Here is a 21,624-nt window from a genome sequence, read left to right on the forward strand (position 1 = left end):
ATTATGATGGAGCATCTTTGTACAAACACATCATGTTGTCTTGTGATACGTTCCTGGGGAATGTCAGGGTTAATCCGATGAAGTGAAGCTGTAAGGCTCTGACAATAGATATTCCTAGCACCCCTCCACCCCACCCTACCCATTAAAGCAATATTCACATGGATAATCTTACCATAAGTCCCCACTGCATCATGAGCAGTCCCAGAAGATGACCATCTGCAAAGTCACTTGCCAACGTTCCAGGCACTTGAGGTCATACACATGCACGCACGCACACGTACGCACACACCCATGCATGCATACACACATATACATATACACACACACACACACACACACACACACACACACACACACACACACACACACACACATGCACTGTCAACATTTCCCATTGCATTGGTCACTAGATCACCGGTTGTTTTGCTCCGCATCAGCTTTTTAATTACACTTGCAAGTTGCAAACTCGTTCCCATTCAAATTTCATTTAAAAATGACCAAAATTCCACCTTAGCAACATCAGGGAAAATGACCATACCAGACTGGCTAGGCTTGATTGTAATGTCAGTATTCCAGTATTAGCAATAAAGAGAACAAATTCTGCAGTCATCGCCACACTACAACGAAGTCATGAAAGTTTACCATAAGATATAATAACAACAGGAACAACAACAACAACAACAACAACAACAACAACAACAACAACAACAATGGTAACAATTTACCATCAAGATCAAAGGAGGAATCAACAAACAGAGGTTAAACAACACGAAGCGAGCCTGGGACCGATCGGTGTTGATGAAGAGAATGACACGGAGGACGAGACTGAGGACGAGTTGGGAGATGAGACGGAGGACGAGGTTGCGGTTGTTGGAGACGAGGAATCAGATGGTGATTGTGATCGTAAGAAGTCTGCCGTTTTTCTTCACTTGTTGTCTCACCCTAAGTGTCTGCAGGTGTATGATGATTTCAGTTTTTTCTGTTCTTTGTCGTGCACGGTATGCTAGTCAGTTGAAAGTACTTGAGGCTGTTTGTATTCATTTGCATAATCCTGATCTTTGTAAGCAGAAGAAACATGTGGTTGCGTTAAAATTGTTTTCGTAGGTGCACAGCATGATTGATTGTCTCACTACACAGTTTTAGCGTTATAATTAGTTTCTCATCCGCCGTTTCACTTAGCTCTCACTTCACTTCTATTGTCTCACCTTCCCTCATTCTATTTTGGCACTGTATTTTGTTCTCGTAACACATCATTGAATGTATATTTAATCATTGTTCAGCATGGTTGCTCTTCAGTCACGACTTTCCACTGATGAATGTGACAAGAAAATTAATTCTGGTAAACTTTCATGACTTCGTTGTAGTGTGGCGATGACTGCAGAATTTGTTCTCTTTATTGCTATTATAAAATTGTTGTCTCCACGTCGATTATTCCAGTATAAACATTTCTTTCTAACGCCTATCCACTGATGTGTGAACTTCAGAAGCTACAGCCCACGCTATCCTTTGGCACCTCTAAGACTGTGCGAGTGTTTGCAATCATTCAAGTCGGAGTTAAAGTTTGCGCCCTGCACCAGTGAGCATCCCAGTGCTCGCAGGTCTAGGGCTGCACAGCGCCCATCACGCGCTTGATGGACGCGATCGGATTTCATTGAGCAGCGTTGTAGTTAGAGGCACACCCAGCTCAGTTGGGATATACCATGCGCGTGACATCAAGAAACCATGATAGTATTTCCCGTGCAACTCTGTGCTCTTCGTTCACGCGACACAAGGTAGACGATCACAACATGTAGCACCAGATATAGAGTTGCTAGACTGCCCCTTGCGAGACTTGGACCCGAATGAATATTGTGAAGAGCAACGGGTTGACTGCTATCCAATGCAGTAAATACATTTACCCCGCCCATACATGCAGTGTTGTGATGGCGTGAACCGTATCACTATTGTGTTGTACATGTCAGGTTCTCGGGCAAGGTGGAGGCCACGCTGCGAGGATTCTAGTACTGTTATGTCCGTATTTCTGGCAAGGTATGATTGCTGAAAGGAAGGCATTCTGAGCACTTACTGGTTCTCAGAGCGCTGTCAGAGTCCGGCAGTAGCCCGTTCACCCATCTGGCCAGCTCGTCTCGTTTCGGCCGATGCCTTGTGGTGACCGGTCCAGCCAGAGGACCACCGACTAATGCTAGTGGGTCCATACTCATGATTGGACGTGGAGCGGTTCAGCGACGGACTTATAAGACAACAGCGACTGGTACAGACGTGATGAGCCAGTTCAGCGCTCCATCTCCACTACCATCATGACCTCAAAGCAACTAAAATGATTCTTGATCTGGAATATAAATTCTTAGCTCTTCGTAGGATGATTATGCTTTACGTCGCTCTGCACAAGTCGACGCTAGTTAGTGGTAGCGGACCTGAAGACAGCCGCACGCTCAATTCTGTTTTCGCCCGGCAGCTATTGAAACTGAATGAAAATTCATAACAATTATTTCTTCTTTGGGAACGATATTGACATGACGCCTATTTCGGAGCCTGCGATGTAGATTCTACAGTCATGATGATTGTATTCTACACATCACCATGATCACTGACTTGACTTGATCTTGTATGTCTGTGCGATCCACCGCTGGCGCGTTCGGTGACGACATGTCGTCGTCGTCTTGGTCATTCGAAGTTGTGCCCATGGTGACAGTCAGAGTGCACAGTACAGGATCTCGGATCCGCTGATCTGTAGTGACTGAGTCTGTACAGACATACTACAGTACAGCAAAACCTTTCAAGGCGACCACCTGTCCCAGAAGACCACTGGCACTGAACTCTGGACCGAAGCCTGCTATAGGGCTTGAAAGTGATGACGTCAAAAACGGCCAGGGAGTAGTAATTTGACATCAGATTTCTATTTTGGATCCACAAGTTGTGACTTTGCTATTGCCTCAGTGTGTGGGCGCATAGCAACCCACGCATGTCGTATGCAGGTGTGACTTTTCTTCGCCACCAATTGTCACCCTACCCCCATTAGCCAACCCAGTCAATTTCGCCGGTTACATCACCTTGCTGTGAGTAAGACCGCTTGAAATGTGCTTGGATCCATACAAAAACTGGATCCAAGTGGATCCAGTTTTTGAATATTTTGAAATTGTTGCTATGCTGTGACGTAGCACTTTCAAGCCCTATTGCTAGCATGCTCTTTCCAGTCAAATGACCCTAGATAAGGCGACCACCTGGAAACAGAGACCATGGTTTGACAGTCCCTTGAGCGGTCGTCTTAGACAGGTTTCACTGTACATGTACAGAGATGTTGATGTTTTCGACGGAGTCGGACTACAAGTGTTGATATTTTCAACATCTCCCTATCCCAACCAGAAAACCTCCCGATGATATGGTACAGCGGTGCACTTCAGTCTTGTTGTAAATTTTAGTGCGACTGGCACTCTTTTCCAATGTACATGTATGGTCAACGTGCTTACAAAGCATCCCCACGTTTACTTCGAAGTATGTTATGGGCAGGCGACCTCCCTACTGCCAGCACAACATGTGGCTGGAGCATTTTTTTTTAAGGGGTGGAGGGAGATCTCCCAAGCTTCCGATGTTAGTTGCCATGTCTGGACTGTACATCATGGACAGGTACATGTTATTGTGACATGATCCAATCTGACATGACCGGCTGAAGGTCCTTTTACTTTCTGACTTATACTTCTATAGGCGATTCAGACTACGGCCCACTGTGACACATGTACTCTCAAGTGCCAACCAATGTGTGACATGCCCCGTAGTTCCAATGATAGTGGCCCAAGGGGCATTTGAAAAGAAATTGAGCTGCGAACTTGTGCGGGTTGCGGCGAGTTTCGCCAAGAGCACATAGCTTTAATCGAATCTTCAGTAACACTACTAACAGTAAATAATTCAGAAGTATACGCAAAGTAAAATAATGTTCAAGAAAACAGAAACGGAGTGTCATGCCAGCAGACACCTATATTGTGAATAAGAAAAGGGAGAGAGAAACAACAAGAGTAGGCACTCATCTGTGCGCACACTATAATAATAATAATAAAAAGGAAACTAGAAACGATTATAAACGGAATATTTCCGGGTTGGTTGGTACAGGCTACTGGGCAGTACATAATAGAAACTGGAAAAAGAAATTGCACAACAAAAATGAGAATATCCTCAGCAATGTAATTGACTACGCCAATGGGACAACACACATCACAAACAATACTGGTTGCAGTACAATGAAAGCAGACCACTGCCGAGAGAAGGGAGTCCTAGCTCACATGACGCTATGAAGAAAAATGACTAGAATTCATTCTCTTTGTTCCTGGATCAGAGAAATGACTAGAATTCGCTCTCTTTTTTCCTGGATCAGAGACGGCTGCGAGTGCCGGCACTCGGCTCATCCTTCCAGAGGTCCACAACCACCTTACCCTGACTCTGCTTACTGTACAAGTATTCGACAGCGTCGGGAATGGAGTCGATGCCGCGGAATGGCGCGCGGCCCGACTGGCTGCCGTCATCGACCAGCGACTTGAGCTTGCCCTGCTCGTAGAGGGAGGCGAGCTGCAAGAAGTGCGACTTCCACTTCTTGGTGTGGTGGAAGAGGAAGAAGCCGCGCACACTGGCGGAGCGTCGCAGCAGCATGGGCGGCATGCCAGCATAACGGCCCATAGGAAACCCAAGGTCATTCTCGTAACCGGTGATGAAACCGATGATGATGAGATTGCCATGGGTAGCTAAACTCTTTACACACGTATCAAATGTATCACCACCGACAGACTCATAAATACAGTCCACTCCGGCTGGGTACTCATCACGCAACACCTTCTTCAAGTCCTCCGTTTTGTAGTTTATTGCGTGGTCGCAGCCCAGCTCGCGCAGAAAGCGCACCTTCTCATCGGTGGAGCACGTACCCAGCACCTTACAGCCGGCTGCCTTGGCGACCTGCACGGCAAACTGACCAGTGCCTCCGGCCGCTGCCGTTACCAGTACTGTTTTCCCCGGAGCAAGGTCGCCGAGCTCCTCCAGGCTTATGGCTGCCGTCAAGGCACTGACAAGCAGGGGGACATAGCCGGCGTCCAGTCGCGGCAGGCGAAACGTCCGCCTCGCTGGCACTACGTTGTACTCACTGAACGATCCGTCATACATAATGGCAATGGCATCGCCCTCTTTGATATCTCCGCAGTCAGAGCCACCTGTGCGCACGACTTGTCCAACTGCCTCGAACCCAATATTAAAAGGGGGTGCTGTTCCCGGGTTGTATCGTCCCGCAGTGTAATTCACATCTGAAGCATTGATTCCAATGTACCGATTGCGTACCAGCAATTCACCGGGGCCAGGCGTTGGCATCGGCTGCGTGACAATTTCAACAGCGTCTCTGAATTGAGTGGACAATTTCGCCACTCGCATTCGCCGATACATCGCCGGAAGAGCCATGGTTTCAGCTAGACTGCACAAGAGCGAAGATGTAACGAATGAATTTTTCTTACGCCCTTCCAACTCTAGCCTAGTCTTGCTGTCGAGGTCAGGATCTAGAACCCAGAAACTTGAAGTCGACAGCAGTGCTAACTACTGCTGTTGCCCTTATTTTCTAGCTGTCCTGTTTTTTGGCATTTTGCTTTCTTCATGATCTGCCTACATTGTAGCTAGACTGTCATGTTTTTGCAAGATCCTACAAAAACAACGCGTGCCAACGCCATTTTTCGGTGACATGGAAACCTAAAAATTATTTTATCGGTGAGTTGTAATGTTTCTACGTGTCATCTTAGGACTTTTGATTCGAATGAGTTTAGAAACAATAATATTATTATTATTATTATTATTATTTCAGAACGATACCTGTAGATGATTCTTGTGCTACCCTTGCTCCGGTAATGACTATGTAGAGCAACTGTGTGTGTCTGGTAGTTATTATATGGACAATGTTTCGCGCTCTGCGTATCGCTGCCGTCCATCCCAGTAAAATAGTTGGTGGACGATGCTTGGCAACTTCGAGTGAATTTGTTCAGGAGAGCCCACAACTGAAGAATGTATTCCTGGAAGATACCACCTTGACCTCATTCTTCACTCGATACGTATCCAAAGAGGTACATGTACTTTAGCCCCACAATAGCACCAATACTAGTATCAATACAGGTGCAGCTAAAAACTACACTGCATGAACAAGTATAATGCAATGCATGTACTTACAGTGATTTGCTAGAACAGAACTTACTCATACAGTATTTGGTGTTCGTCTCTTCTGCAAAGAACTCAGGGACGTTTTACTGTCTACAAATTGATGTGCGTACACAAATACACACACACACACACACACACACACACACACACACACACACACACACACACACACACATGCACGCATGGCACACACACACACATGGCACATGCCATGCACACACACACACACACACACACACACACACACACAATCCCATTGAAGGGAGAGGAAATAATGCAGACGTAACCGATGTACAAATGTATCTATTTATCCCGTGCAGGATAAGCCTGACATTCACGATGACTTGATCTCTTTTGGCGCGCGTGCTGCCACGGAGCTACTGCCCCTTGCGCGGCAATGCGAAGTAGAGAAGCCCTGGATCCAGCACTTTGATGCATATGGCAAGCGTGTGGACAAGTTACATGTCAGTCCAGCATGGCATGCTATGCACAACATTTCTGCCAGGGAAGGCCTCATTGCTATAGCATACGAGGACCATGGCACGTACAGGTGGGCTGTTTTCTGTGTGTGTGTGTGTGAGAGAGAGAGAGAGAGAGAGAGAGAGAGAGAGAGAGAGAGAGAGAGAGAGAGAGAGAGAGAGAGAGAGAGAGAGAGAGAGAGAGGAGATTGGATGGAGATTTCCTCCTTTTCTCCTGATCTTCCTGGGCACTAGGGCAGCATGGTGGCATCTGGGTTGCTTGACATGCTGAAGATAAACATAATTATTACCATGCAGCTGATGATGATCATGTATTGATTCTATTGAAATAAACGGTACATGTACCGGTACACATAGTCCTCGCCGTCTTGTGGATTTCTAGTATATCAGGCTATGCAGAATATTTGAACACTATACGCTCGCACGTCATGGTTGGCCTCGAGTGCTTGCATATTCCCGTCGTATGTGTACTGTTTCTGCAGCCGCCTTTACCAAGCATGCAAGCTGATGCTGTTTGCGTCGACCAGTGGCCTCTACAGCTGCCCACTGGCCATGACAGATGGGGCCGTGACTATTTTGAAGGTACGCTGCCTTCCTACGTTCACAATCCCTGCTCTGCAGGATACTGCTTAGAATAGTCTTCTGAACACATCATACAGTATACAAGTAGAAGTAGTCTGTGTGTACCAATACATGCCTGTGTGCACCACCTCTGGAACATACGCACTTCAGCATGCTGCGGTGATTTGTGCACGTACATGTAATCTAACACTTTCTCCTTTGCTAGTGATGTATTTTATGTAATGGGCGGCAACCGTATATTGTGAATGTGTTTAGTCAGGTTGTAGTGACGTGTCCCTCAACACAATTGTATCCGGTGGTAATGCGGACGTGCGAATTTTACTCCCCTTTAGTGACTGTTCGGCCGGTCTCTTTCATGCTGTGCCTGGGTCTGATTATAGTTTGGTGCACCAAGTCCTGTTGGTGACATTGCACTCCCGCATCTACTCTCCCGGTCTGAGTCATCATTTTGGACATCTGGCCAGTGGATGACAGAGAAGCGTGGTGGATCTGATGTAGGTAGGTCTGTATGTAGGTTTCCTTTGCCATTGCAGGCGAGTTGTTGATGGCACAGTATTTGACTTTAAAAGAGATGATGATTTTTGCAATAAGGCTCATGTTGTTGACACTGTTAGAAGTACTTGTAGCAACTTCATTGGTAGTAGTAGACGGAGTCGGTTTCTTCTACATGGAGGGGGTGGGGGGTTGCTTCCTTGCAGTTTTGCCGATTGGAAGGTTCGACGTGCTCTTCTTGTGCTCCGCATGTCAGTGGTGAGTCTGTCAAGTTCGGCAGGAAGCGTGTACGTAGGAGCAACGGACTTCGTCTCATTTCCTTCTGCACTTCTCCAACGCTGTGCCTGTTTTCTCTGCTTTCTGTTTCCTCGTGCCGTGATTATGTCCAGCTGCTGGGACGCACACAGTTGCTGTTGGTTCTGGCCAGCTGAACTCTGACCATAAGCTGACGGGCCTCAAGTGGTTCACTTCGGCGTCGGATGCCAACATTGCATTGACTCTGGCTAGAAGCACTGACAGCAGTGGGAAGCCAATTCCGGTGATTATTTAATATTCCACTAGGAATGACTTTGTCAAGTGCCCTAGTACCTGTGTGTTTTCACTTGCCTTGTCCTGCTTTTAAGAATGCCCTAGTGTGTAGTAGTGCGCATGCGACACTCATTGCACTTTGGGTCTTGTCTCATCTTCTTCAATGCAGGGTGGCCGTGGCCTGTCTCTCTACTATGTTGACGTGCAGGAGAACCTGAAGAATGGTACAATCACTGCTCTGGTTAGTTCTTTGTCTCATCAGCAGCTTCGCGAAGTAACAGAGCTGCCAATCAACCTGGGTCTGCTTTGTGTACTCAGAATTCTGATTTTCATCTTTTGAAGTGTTTTGACGCAGCAGCCATGTAACAATGTTATACTATGGGTCCTTATCGTTACGTAGACGTGCCCAGGTCTGGGGAGTCCTTGCTTTATCTTTACTGCGGGTGCACTTTCTCCACTTTTTCAAGTTTTTGATATTAAAATAGACAACACAGGAGAGAGATTGGAAGCTTTGTTACAACTCTGAGTTTCACGTATTACTACGATCATCAGGCAAGGAAGAAATCACATGAAAACGAGTTATGGAGCAACTATCCACGACTGTAGCAAGATAATAATGGCATTCCTTTTTTCTCTCTTCATGATCATGATTGGCTGGCAGCGTCTGAAGGACAAGTTGGGAACTCGGCAACTTCCCACAGCGGAACTCAATCTCAGCGATTGTGTGGCAACAAAGGTAGGAGAGTGTATCTGCTCTTGAGTTTGATGTGGGGTGTGTGAAACACAGCCGCATACGATATGCCATTATGACAGCCTATTGCATAGACATAGTTGTGCTTTTCTTCCCCTAGTCTTCCGTTTGAAGAGGAAATGCCTCAATTGGTGTATCTTTTGTACGCTTGTACCTACTGCAGTTCCAATCCACTTTGCTTTGCCTTGTGTTGGTCTAGCTGAGCGAAGATGGTCGTGGTATTGCTTCGATCTCTCCAATGCTGACGATCACTCGTCTTCACAATTCTATCAGCTCAGTGTCAGCCATGAAAAGGTAAGGCGATTGTCATGCGGTTGGCTCCTGTGCAGAAACACCTAAGGCTTGAAAGTAACGTTTTACTTAGTGCATCACAACCCACAGAAATTACTACTGTGCTGTGGACCGGGAAACGTTTGTGCCGGTTTAGTTCGTGATTTGCGAGCACAGACCAATTTGCAACTGGAAAATTTACGATCGAGTCCATCAACTAACCAGATTTTGAACAGTCAGACGTGCACAATCTAGCCAAAAACTGATAAATTTCATTAGTTTTATTACTACACTTCTGCGTTTTTGAGTCGGCTACTTTTGCATTTTCATACCCATCGCAAAAATCGCTAACGATTCTGGATCGCAGCGCTTTCCCGGTTCACAGTAAATTACGAAATTGGTTCGACTTGGATGGCACTTTAGTTTGTATGGGCACATGTGTGGTTCTGTGCATGGGTACCACAGGGTAAGCCTGCGGTTTGGACTGGGCCATGGGGTGAGGTGCACACTAAAGTAATCATACCATGCTGTCAATCACATGTACCTGCCATCGTTCCCTACTAATCCATAATGGGAATCTACGGTAATTGTAGAACCAATTTGGTCAAAAAGTCGTAATATTTCGATTTGTGATATATGTGTAGTCACTTTCTGTTTCTTGCCCTGTGATCAATTGTGAATTGGCAGTGTTGCCAAGGACCACTGTATACATCCACATGTTTGTGTCTGTGCATGCATGCATGTGGCTGTGTATGTGTGCGTGCCTGTGTATGTGAGTGCGTGTGTGTGTGTGTGTGTGTGTGTGTGTGTGTGTGCACGTGTGTGCACGTGTGTGTGTGTATGTGTGTGCAAGTGTGTGTGTGTGTGAGTGTGTGTGTGTGTGTGTGCGCGCACGCTTGGTTAGGATGGTGCTATTGGCCCGTGATTATTCCCGCCGAAGGACTGCATTTGGAAAACACATAGCAGATTTCCCGCTTCACCTGCAGACCCTCGCTCGAATGGAGGTAAGATCACGTCAGCAGTAAAACAGGACACAGTAGGGCACAGTAGAGCACATGTTCTGAGCTATATTCGTAGTCCTTCAGCTTCAACAGAGCTTGAGTGGTCAGAGCGTGCAGCGGTTAAGCACAATAGTTTTACTGATATGGAAACTGTATTGAATGCTATTGATACATTCAGCATCCTGAAGGCTGCTTAATTGGCCGCTTTGCACTCCAAATCTATGAATCTCTGGCTCGTCTCAGTGGCATTATCGCCCGAATGTGGCATACTGGGCAACATAGCATGATGCGTCACAGTCTTCTCGGACCAAGGTCATTCGACTCGGCACCCTACTGTTTTTAGGGTGCCAGATACTTTGAAGTACATGTAGATGTATTCGATATGCACGCGGTCTATACGCCGCTTGGGCAATTTCGTGAAAGAGTGCAGCTCTGGCCCTGGAAAGGACAGCAGGTGGATTAACATGGAATTGAAATGCTTCCTGTCAGTGTCCGGGAACAAAACAAGCAAACTGGTTCACTTCGGCCGGAGTTGTTTATCCGATGGTGGTAATTTTGATTGTGCAGCTGCGTAAGCGCCTTTACGGTGTACAGTCGTCCCACTCTAATCCAGCACTTTATAAACCAGCACACTCGATAAACCAGCACAATTTTCAGTAGCCAAAATGTCCTCTTCATGCACATTGCAGCAGTAAATTCGATTTGTTAATCCAGCACCCTCCCTAATCCAGCAGATTTCCGTGGCACAAACGGTGCCGGATTATAGAGGGACCACTGTAATTTTGTTTTCCTGCGCTAGGTTGAGACCCGTGGATGCACTGTGATGGTCCTTGAGGTGGCACGGCTCCTTAGCTTGCGGGAGAAAGGCCAAGCGACTACCGAGCAGGAGGCATTGCTGCGCTTGATGGTGCCTCTCGCTAAGTTGTACACCGGAAAGCAGGTACGCCCCTGGTGCAAACTGTGCTGACAATGCGGCTATTGTTGTTGTTGTTGTTGTTGTTTGTTTGAAATCTTTTATTCTCACGATGGCCTGTGGCCAATAAGAGAAGTTGTTGTTGTTGTTGTTGTTGTTGTTGTTGTTGTCATATTCTTTCATTTTACTTCGCTATGGGCACAGATATATCTGTCACTGCTTCTATGCTGTCATGTACGGTGAGCTGGTGTTCTGAATGCTTTCTCGTGGGTTGCTTCATGCAGGCAGTTGCTGTGGTCTCCGAAGGTCTGGAGGCATTTGGTGGTCTCGGATACCTGGAGGATACCGGCTTACCTGCTATGTTGCGTGATGCGCAGGTACAGTAGCGGTTGATCAGCATTTAGATGTTGTGCTGTGGCCTCAACAACACAGTGTGTCTAATTCACTTGGCATGGTGTGCATCTAGAAGGTGACGTTATGCTCGCTCATGTCCTCTGAGGTTGCATAGTCCTTCATCGGCTTCATCCAAGTGCTCTCTCGTCACGCGAAATTACACATCTATGAGCGACATCCACATAACCTGCTGGGAGAGTACGCGTGCAGTCGAGTCTCATCCTGAGCACGTTTTTTTCTTCTTCTTTTTTCAGCTCCAGTATAGTATACAAGTAGCTGTATTTTTCATGCCCTCTGAGGCTGCATAGTCTTTCATCGGCTTCATCCAAGTGCTCTCCTTCCCATTGTGTGTTGTGTTTATTCTCTCATGTTCTTTTCATAGTTCTTTGTTGTACATATGGAGATGCAATTTTTATTGAACCTTCCCTCCCAGGTACATGTAGCAGAAAAGGTGCCAAGATACTGTAGTGTTGGTCTGATGTTGATTTCACCTCACAGGTACTGTCAATCTGGGAAGGAACAACTAACATTTTATCCCTAGATGTCCTCCGAGCAATGGAATCAACAAAGCGAGAGGTACGCAGGCTCTGTCCGTTGAGTCGCGAGCTTTCTTCTATACATCCTGTAGAGAGATCAGATGCAACGTAACATTTAGATGTGCTGCTTTTGTTTCCGTCCCTTCCCAATGTTCTCAGCACCCTACAGCAAGTCTGTTATCAGACAAGAGTACAGTCATTTACCTGATTTTTCATCAGCACCAGTATGAATATGCGTCAGTATGATTGTGCAATAAGATGTTAAGATACTGATGAAAATGATCTCTTTGGTGTTTGCTTCCGCCTCATAGGCATTCCATGCTGCCATCAAATTCATCAAGACAACAACAGAAAGCACCGGAGGTGCAGAGGCCAGTCTTGGAGAGTGTTGCACAACATTGGCAGCACGGACCGATGCGTTTTGCAGTGCAGTGTCCCGGCTGCCTGTAGATGCCTATCCAGTTGCTGCAAGAGACTTTGCCTTTTCACTCTCTCGTCTCCTCATAGGTAGGTGTACGCGACTTTGCCTTTTCACTCTTTCGTCTCCTCATATTAAGTAGGTGTTGCTATTGCAATCTCTACTCTCATTTTCCTTTCGCCGTGCATTTAAAAAAAAACCATCATTTCTCGTTTTGGCCTTGTGATCCATACTTGAATAAATGTTTCAAAAGTCCGCCATGCTGTTGTCTGACGGAGGTCTAGTTTGGTGTTTCATCTGGCGCCATCAGCTGTATTTGAATGCCAAGTAAATTTGGCAGTTGATTAAAGGTGATGAGTCCAGCAGTGGCTTCGGACTACGTTGTGCTGATACCATATTTGTTGTCTCAATACTTTACTGTGGTAGTTGAACACTGAAAATTCTGTCATATTTATTTGCACAGGATCCCTCCTTATTGATCATGCAGCATGGAGCAAGGATGAAATATCCATCGCAGCAGCTAACAGGTAAGGCGAATAATTTCACGTTTGCAAGCAACTCGCCTACACTCAAGAAAGCACTGCATTTTCACATACAATCTGGTAATTTTTTTGTCAACGTTTTGGTCATCGTCCATCGTCAGGAATGAAAGGCCATGGAGAAAAAAAGCCTGGTCTTTCGGGTTTTTGTTTTCAGAATATGGCTGTTCCTAATGGGAAGCTCGCGCTTCCTGCCGAAACGACTGACACTTAACAGTAACTGGCTCATGATTGCCATCCCGAGCATTCAAGGTGCATGTTGAACTTTACTGTCAACAAACCTGCCAGAAAGCACTACTTAATATAAAATACTGCTATTGGAGAATTCACCCCTCAATAGTTAAGGCTAAAATCAAAAATTGACCAGTTGTAGTCTTCGGGGTGCTGAGTCGAATAGTCTTAGTCCGAGGAAGCTGAGACGCTCCCCTCCTACTTTAATCCCAATCGAACTCGCGCACTTCCACCGAAACTGGGTGACTGTGCCCTACTAGATGGGGATTTGTATGCAAAATGTCACTAAAAGCGCCATTTCGTTCTTATAAAAGCACGTATGACCGTGCTTGGCCCATATGTTGTAGTCTTTTGGACGCTGAGTCGATTGGTTTGGGTCCGAGAAAGCTGCGATGCAGAGTTCGATGCAGCGTGCCTCCTTTATTCCCAATCGAACATGGTTGAGCAAGCGGTCACGTGCTCCTGCATGCTCAAGTCACCAGGTCACCGCGCCAGCAGGCGAGAGCTTTCACACCAAGGTTCAACTCGAATTCAACTCGAGTGACAGGAGTGCACCCAAAAAAGGTCAAAACAGGCTGTAAGTTGTACCCTGCAGGCGCTAGGCTGGCACGGTGACCAGGTGACTGGTGTACGCAGAAGCACGTGACCGCTTGTTCAACCATGTTCGATTGGGAATAAAGGAGGAACGCTGCATCGCAGCATTCTCGGACCAAAACCAGTCGACTCAGCGTCCAAAAGACTACAACATATGGGCCAATTGTGGTCATCCGTGCTTTTATAAGAACGAAATGGTGCTTGTAGTGAAATTTTGCATACAAATCCCCATCTAGTAGGGCGCAGTCACCCAGTTTCGGTGGAAGTGCGCGAGTTCGATTGGGATTAAAGTAGGAAGGGAGCGTCTCAGCTTCCTCGGACCAAGACCATTCGACTCAGTACCCCGAAGACTACAATTGGTGAAATTAACTTCCCGTTGAAGCTTCAGTAGGCTGATGAAATTTGTGCTCCAGGAGCACTACATAGTGTAGCGCTCCAGCAGCTCAACCATCACCTCATGTACAAACGTACAGTGGCACGCCATTTCCAGTGTGACAAACACCTCATCACGCCCCAGGTAGCGGTATGAGTTAGTGTTGCCCTTGGATTGGTGAGAAACAGATGCTGAGGGTAATTGGCTTTTCATTGCAGCCGCAATAATTGAAGGAGTTAGCCGCTCCTGAGGAGCTCACGCCTCGGAGCATATTGAAACTTCCCCTTGGCAAACTTGCAAGAAAGCTCTCCTCCCTGCTCAATATACAGTGTGTTGGGAATCTCCCCTGTTATGCTTCAGGAGGCTAATGATTTGTTCCGGCATCCCCGAGCTCCTGGAGTGTGTGTGTGTGTATGTGTGTTTGTGCATTTGGTTAATGTCGTTCTGTTTATATTTACATTACTTTGCATGCAGGTGGTGTTCGCGTTCTGATCTGGTCACACTGTTATCGCGGTCTGCATACGACGCATCTTCACAGGGTATGGATTCATCTCTTGTTTTCGATGGTTACCTGGCCTAGCTCTGTACGCCCAGTGCATGTGATTGTTGGAAGGGTGCAGTCATGGGTCACTGTAATATTTTAATCTTTCCGCTTGGCACCGTCCATGCTGATCTTGATCGCTAGTTTGTGTATAGCACAAGCCCTTCCTTTTCTAAATTTGTTCCGTACCTTGCTTAGTTTCTCAAATATTTTTTTTAATGTTTCTCTCCCTCTATTCCAATTGAATTACTATAATTATTACAAGTAGTGAAGTATCAAAGATTATGTTTACATGATGCGCCAATAGGTGTGCATGTAGGTTGACTTGTCTTAGTGTTGCTCCGTGATTTCTTCTTCTGCTTTGGAGTATGTTTAACAGTTATTGCATGTTTGTTCGGCTTCCGAGACTTTGTTCCGCGTACGTGCTAGAATTGTCTGTAGTATTGAACAGTTATTGCATGTTTGTTCGGCTTCCGAGACTTTGTTCCGCGTGCTGGAATTGTCTGTAGTATTGAACAGTTATTGCATGTTTGTTCGGCTTCTGAGACTTTGTTCCGCGTGCTAGAATTTTCTGTAGCATTGAACAGTTATTGCATGTTTGTTCAGCTTCCGAGGCTTTGTTCCGCGTGCTAGAATTGTCTGTAGTATTGAACAGTTATTGCATGTTTGTTCAGCTTCCGAGGCTTTGTTCCGCGTGCTAGAATTGTCTGTAGTATTGAACAGTTATTGCATGTTTGTTCAGCTTCCGAGGCTTTGTTCCGCGTGCTAGAATTGTCTGTAGTATTGAACAGTTATTGCATGTTTGTTCAGCTTCCGAGGCTTTGTTCCGCGTGCTAGAATTGTCTGTAGTATTGAACAGTTATTGCATGTTTGTTCTGTAGCGGTGGCTACTTAGAGTAGTTTCGCCTGACTGTTTATTGCAAAAGGGGGAACATTATCGGACACGGAAAAGCACAACTAACTGTAAGGAGAGCAGAAACGAAGAGGTGATTCCAATCGGGAATCACTGTGTAAAGAAGACAGAGAGCGGAATGGACGGCGGTGCTGCGTGCACACAGCAGCGACCGGAAGCAGCGTGCCCAGTACGGGATGCCATGTATAGATGGAGCCCGAGGGCAGTGCACTCAGACATGAATACGCACGCGCACCCGAGTACTGCGTTCAGTGCATGCGGGGACTGTGCCATAGAAGGGGAAGGGTTAGTGATGCGCAGCCAGCAAGTCCAGCGGTACATGAATGCATGAGTCAATGGTACAGCAGGCAGGCTGCGGTTCTTATACAAGTACACACGTTAGATCAATGCGAGTGAGTGTAGGGAGTAGGAAGGAGAAACCTGGAGACAGACAATGATATGCCTAGGGATAGAGTTCTGTCATGATGCTACTCATTACACTACATCTCCCCTAACGGAAAGAGTTGCAGGCCCAGACAATGCTATGCCCAGGGATAGAGTTCTGTCATGATGTTACTTATTACACCACATCTCCCCTAACGGAAAGAGTTGCAGGTCCATGTTCATATGGTCGAGATGAGCCGCTCCGGTGCGATGGCTGTGCGACCTGAACAGGTAGTGGAGGTGGCACTTGTGTTGGGCTCGGCGGCAGCAGGCATGCCGTTTTGGCTCGCCACAGGAGTTTCTCCACCGCTTTGGTGGCTTCCGGCTGCGGAGGGAGTAGCCGTGAGGTGTTGCAGTCCGCCGTTGCAGTAAGCTGTTGCAGTCAGCCGTTGCAGTAAGCCGTTGCAGTAAGCCGTTGCAGTGAGCCGTTGCAGTGAGCCGTTGCAGTGGGCCGTTGCAGTGGGCCGTTGCAGTGAGCCGTTGCAGTAAGCCGTTGCAGGTTGCAGTAAGCCGTTGCAGTAAGCCGTTGCAGTAAGCTGTTGCAGTAAGCTGTTGCAGTGAGCCGTTGCAGTAAGCGGTTGCAGTGAGCCGTTGCAGTGAGCTGTTGCAGTAAGCTGTTGCAGTAAGCCGTTGCAGTGGGCCGTTGCTGTGAGCTGTTGCAGTAAGCTGTTGCAGTAAGCTGTTGCAGTAAGCCGTTGCAGTGGGCCGTTGCAGTAACCCGTTGCAGTAAGCCGTTGCAGTAAGCCGTTGGCTTGCAGTGGTGTGTCGGGAAGCGATCGCGGATGCGGTCATCGCGAGCGTCCTTGAAGTCGCCGTTGTCCGCGCCGCCGTAGAGACGACGCAGAAGTGACTCGTCCACGGTCTCGGATGGCGACTGTGTGTCGCGTTCGAACATCGTTCGTCCGTGGACGACGTTGGACACGGGCGTAACGTACGCCGAGAGTTTCGTAAGCCGTTGCAGTAAGCCGTTGCAGTAAGCTGTTGCAGTGGGCCGTTGCAGTGAGCCGTTGCAGTAAGCCGTTGCAGTAAGCCATTGCAGTAAGCTGTTGCAGTGAGCCGTTGCAGTGAGCCTTTGCAGTAAGCCGTTGCAGTAAGCCGTTGCAGTAAGCCGTTGCAGTAAGCCGTTGCAGTAAGCCTTTACAGTAAGCGGTTGCAGTAAGCCGTTGCAGTGAGCCGTTGCAATGAGCGGTTGCAGTGAGCCGTTGCAGTTAGGCGTTGCAGTGAGCCGTTGCAGTGAGCCGTTGCAGTGAGCCGTTGCAGTGAGCCGTTGCAGTGAGCCGTTGCAGTAAGCCGTTGCAGTAAGCCGTTGCAGTGAGCCGTTGCAGTGAGCGGTTGCGGTGAGCTGTTGCGGTGAGCTGTTGCAGTAAGCCGTTGCAGTGGGCCGTTGCAGTGAGCCGTTGCAGTAAGCCGTTGCAGTAAGCCGTTGCAGTGAGCCGTTGCAGTGAGCTGTTGCAGTGAGCCGTTGCAGGGAGCTGTTGCAGTAAGCTGTTGCAGTAAGCTGTTGCAGTAAGCCGTGGCAGTGGGCCGTTGCAGTGAGCCGTTGCAGTAAGCCGTTGCAGTGCTGTTGCAGTGAGCCGTTGCAGTGAGCTGGTGCAGTAAGCTGTTGCAGTAAGCTGTTGCAGTAAGCTGTTGGCTTGCAGCGGTGTGTCGTGAAGCGATCGCGGATGCGGCCATCGCGAGCGTCCTTGAAATCGCCGTTGTCCGCGCCGCCGTAGAGACGACGCAGAAGTGACTCGTCCACGGTCTCGGATGGCGACTGTGTGTCGCGTTCGAACATCGTTCGTCCGTGGACGACGTTGGACACGGGCGTGACGTACGCCGAGAGTTTCGTCTCCACTTCCTGAGATTTATCGCGATCGCTGGCGTTGTCGAACGCGAGCCATCCTAGATCCTGAAGTTGCAGACCAGGTTCGTTGCGGATCAATGTTATTTTGTTATCACTGATCCTGTTCACTGCGCCATGTAGCGGTGGCTACTTAGAGTAGTTTCGCCTGACTGTTTATTGCAAAAGGGGGAACATTATCGGACACGGAAAAGCACAACTAACTGTAAGGAGAGCAGAAACGAAGAGGTGATTCCAATCGGGAATCACTGTGTAAAGAAGACAGAGAGCGGAATGGACGGCGGTGCTGCGTGCACACAGCAGCGACCGGAAGCAGCGTGCCCAGTACGGGATGCCATGTATAGATGGAGCCCGAGGGCAGTGCACTCAGACATGAATACGCACGCGCACCCGAGTACTGCGTTCAGTGCATGCGGGGACTGTGCCATAGAAGGGGAAGGGTTAGTGATGCGCAGCCAGCAAGTCCAGCGGTACATGAATGCATGAGTCAATGGTACAGCAGGCAGGCTGCGGTTCTTATACAAGTACACACGTTAGATCAATGCGAGTGAGTGTAGGGAGTAGGAAGGAGAAACCTGGAGACAGACAATGATATGCCTAGGGATAGAGTTCTGTCATGATGCTACTCATTACACTACATGTTCGGCTTCCGAGACTTTGTTCCGCGTGCTGGAATTGTCTGTAGTATTGAACAGTTATTGCATGTTTGTTCGGCTTCCGAGACTTTGTTCCGCGTGCTAGAATTTTCTGTAGCATTGAACAGTTATTGCATGTTTGTTCAGCTTCCGAGGCTTTGTTCCGCGTGCTAGAATTGTCTGTAGTATTGAACAGTTATTGCATGTTTGTTCAGCTTCCGAGGCTTTGTTCCGCGTGCTAGAATTGTCTGTAGTATTGAACAGTTATTGCATGTTTGTTCAGCTTCCGAGGCTTTGTTCCGCGTGCTAGAATTGTCTGTAGTATTGAACAGTTATTGCATGTTTGTTCAGCTTCCGAGGCTTTGTTCCGCGTGCTAGAATTGTCTGTAGTATTGAACAGTTATTGCATGTTTGTTCAGCTTCCGAGGCTTTGTTCCGCGTGCTGGAATTGTCTGTAGTATTGAACAGTTATTGCATGTTTGTTCAGCTTCCGAGGCTTTGTTCCGCGTGCTAGAATTGTCTGTAGTATTGAACAGATTCCACGTGTAGCCTGTGCTTGTCCCAGCCTGGTCCGCATACTGTCGACTTCTTCACATCGGTATATGTTTTATAAAGTGTCATGTGTGACTGGGACGTGACATGATGTGCATACTTGAAGTAGGTCTTCCATGCACGTGCCGTGGATGGCTTTCCGTTCCGGGCGCTCTTTGGGCATTGTCGATTAATCATGCACGGTCACAGTCGTACATGTCTATGAGTATGACACCACTGGTCTTGGCAAGGTGAATTTTTGGCCTTCAGAACAAGCCTGCAAACCAGGGAGTAGTCAAATACCTACATCGTGTATATACGGTATTTGACGACTCCCTACTGCAAACGTGGTCCGGTGAGTTGCATAGACCACGGATTACTTAGATTTTAAAATCTATATCCAAATCCGGTTTCCGCCAGTGTTCAATTCAACCAAGAGTACCGGTACATAATCCCTGTACTCTTGATTCAACTAAACAATGTTGGTCTCGCGTCTCCGTGAATCAGGGAGTCGTAAAATACCTTTTACGACTCCCTGCCGTGAATGCTGCCGCAAGAGCCATGAAACTGACTCAGGTTCCATGATGCCACTAACGTCACATGATAATAGTAATCTGGTGCATGGCCGGTCTTATTTTATTATTATTATTATGAGAGGCTTTGAATCGAAATATTATTATTATAACTCACGATGGAATCAAACTCATGATGGAAACTACAACCCAATGAGTTGGAAAACCAACCACAGAATTAGATATTGGGAATAGAGTCAGACACAACAACAACCGAAATCAGTACACCAAAAATCTGTCCCACAAAAAACAAAGGAACAAGAAAAACAAGAAAGACGAAGTACAAAAAATCCCCAAAAAAAGAAAAAAAAAGGAGGGGAGAACGGGATGAAAGATCAGAGCGGCAAACCCCAGGAGGAATAATTATTATTATTTTTACTTATATTTTACTAGGGTGTTTCCTTCTTACGGGAGCCCCTATATGGCCTAGAGGTCTCAGAACCAGGGTGTTCTAAAACCGGTCGCTTTTTAGTAGTGTATTGCCACGAGAAACCTCTTTTACGGGCAAACAAAACACATTTTCAACTAATTACTTATGGAGGAGTACATATTATCATAGGTGCCAGACATTCTTTTTTTCTTTCTTTTTCTTTTTACCAGGCGCGGGCCATCCCCTGAATTCATAGGTGCCAACTCTCTAAAAAAATAAAAAAAAAACAAAAAAACAAGATGCGGGACCTATGCATGAACTACCCGGTATCGCGGCAGTACTTCAGGGGATGGCCCACACGCCTGGTAAAAAGAAAAAGAAAAAAAAGAAATCATAAAGAAAACTAAAGAAAAAAGAATGTTTGGCACCTATATAGCTATATGCAGGGGATGGCCCACGCCTCGTAAAAAGAAAAAAAAATCTTGTTCTCACCTGCTTCATTTTAAATTGTTGTTTCCGTGTGTACTCATGTTTAGGCCTGACCTGATATGATGGGTTTCAGGTGTAACCATGGTAACTTATAGGCGACCAACGTTCCCTTCACATGCAGCAGGTTCTGTGCCATTTAGGTGTAATCTAAATTTAGATGCCTGGCATTTCTACCAAAATCACCGAAATTAAAATTACACCGAAGATAACCTGTTTTACAGTATTGACTATTGTGAGTGTGCCTCTCTCGCTCTTGTAACTGTAGAGTTGGTGCCATGCGCTATGGTATGCATGTACTACACTAATAAAAATGTAGTCTTTGGCTGTGTTTACATGAGAAATTTCAACCCGGGTCGAGTTCAGCCCGGGTTGAAAGTCTGTACGATAGACAAAAGAGGTGAGCGTTTACATGAAGACAGTTGACCCGGGTCAAATACTGATATGCCGCCAAAAGTCCACTTCTAGAGTCCTGTATGGTCACGTGAATCCGTTCGCGCGAAATTTGCATCTGCAGTGCTGTTCAAACCTGGCGCGAGATACGCACAGAAGTACGTTTGTACGATTTTCTTGACCCGGGTTGATTTCAACCCTCCCCTTGGGGGGAGGGTTGAAATCAACCCGGGGCGAAATTTCAACCCGGGTCAAGCGCAGTGCGTCATGTAAACGCGCCATTCACTTTGTGCACATGGGGGGTTGAAATCTGACCCGGGTCGAACTCAACCCGGGTTGAAACGCTTCATGTAAACACAGCCTTTGTTTGTATCTACAAACTGTAGTACTCGTAGGCCCTCCGCCCAGCTTCCTCCCCTTACACACCCCCGCCCTGGCCTCACGGTACGCGGTAGGGTCGAAGGGATCCCTGGCTTGGAGTCGTACCCCCAGGGAGTCGTAAAATCGTACCCCAAAAATGTGAACGGGTTCGCGGGCACTGCTAACCGTAGGTCCGTACTGTATCCCGTAGATCCACGCGCGTGTGCGATCTACTGTACTGTGCATGTGTTGTGGCAACTGAAATCCGGTAAACTCACATCGC

General features: G+C 47.2%; 3 protein-coding genes across 3 annotated transcripts in view; 1 reads left to right on the top strand and 2 right to left on the bottom strand.

The window, feature by feature from the left end:
* The window catches only part of LOC135809867 (sperm flagellar protein 2-like), a 54,423-nt gene extending 51,871 nt beyond the window's left edge, over positions 1-2,552 (bottom strand). Inside the window, exons 1-2 of the mRNA XM_065323307.1 lie at positions 2,066-2,552; positions 173-246 (exon numbers count right to left, since the gene is read on the bottom strand). Of these exons, the coding sequence (XP_065179379.1) occupies positions 173-246; positions 2,066-2,201 (210 nt within the window). The 5' untranslated portion in view covers positions 2,202-2,552. The remainder of the gene's footprint in view (positions 1-172; positions 247-2,065) is intronic.
* A 1,199-nt stretch (positions 2,553-3,751) lies between these two features.
* On the bottom strand, positions 3,752-5,617 carry LOC135809868 (prostaglandin reductase-3-like). Its single transcript, XM_065323309.1, has one exon. The coding sequence runs from the start codon at positions 5,428-5,430 to the stop codon at positions 4,363-4,365; it is 1,068 nt and encodes a 355-aa protein (XP_065179381.1). The 5' UTR covers positions 5,431-5,617; the 3' UTR covers positions 3,752-4,362.
* Positions 5,618-5,820: 203 nt separating this feature from the next.
* LOC135809869 (acyl-CoA dehydrogenase family member 11-like) lies at positions 5,821-15,629 on the top strand. The gene is made up of 15 exons (XM_065323310.1): positions 5,821-6,080; positions 6,495-6,724; positions 7,136-7,235; positions 7,616-7,733; positions 8,117-8,265; positions 8,425-8,496; positions 8,917-8,991; positions 9,206-9,300; positions 10,181-10,280; positions 11,077-11,217; positions 11,475-11,567; positions 12,082-12,159; positions 12,431-12,626; positions 13,001-13,064; positions 14,749-15,629. The coding sequence occupies exons 1-15, from the start codon at positions 5,916-5,918 to the stop codon at positions 14,852-14,854; spliced, it is 1,782 nt and encodes a 593-aa protein (XP_065179382.1). The 5' UTR covers positions 5,821-5,915; the 3' UTR covers positions 14,855-15,629.
* Positions 15,630-21,624: the final 5,995 nt, after the last annotated feature.

This window comes from Sycon ciliatum, chromosome 2 (assembly GCF_964019385.1).
Source record: "Sycon ciliatum chromosome 2, ocSycCili1.1, whole genome shotgun sequence".
Lineage (NCBI taxonomy): Eukaryota > Metazoa > Porifera > Calcarea > Leucosolenida > Sycettidae > Sycon > Sycon ciliatum.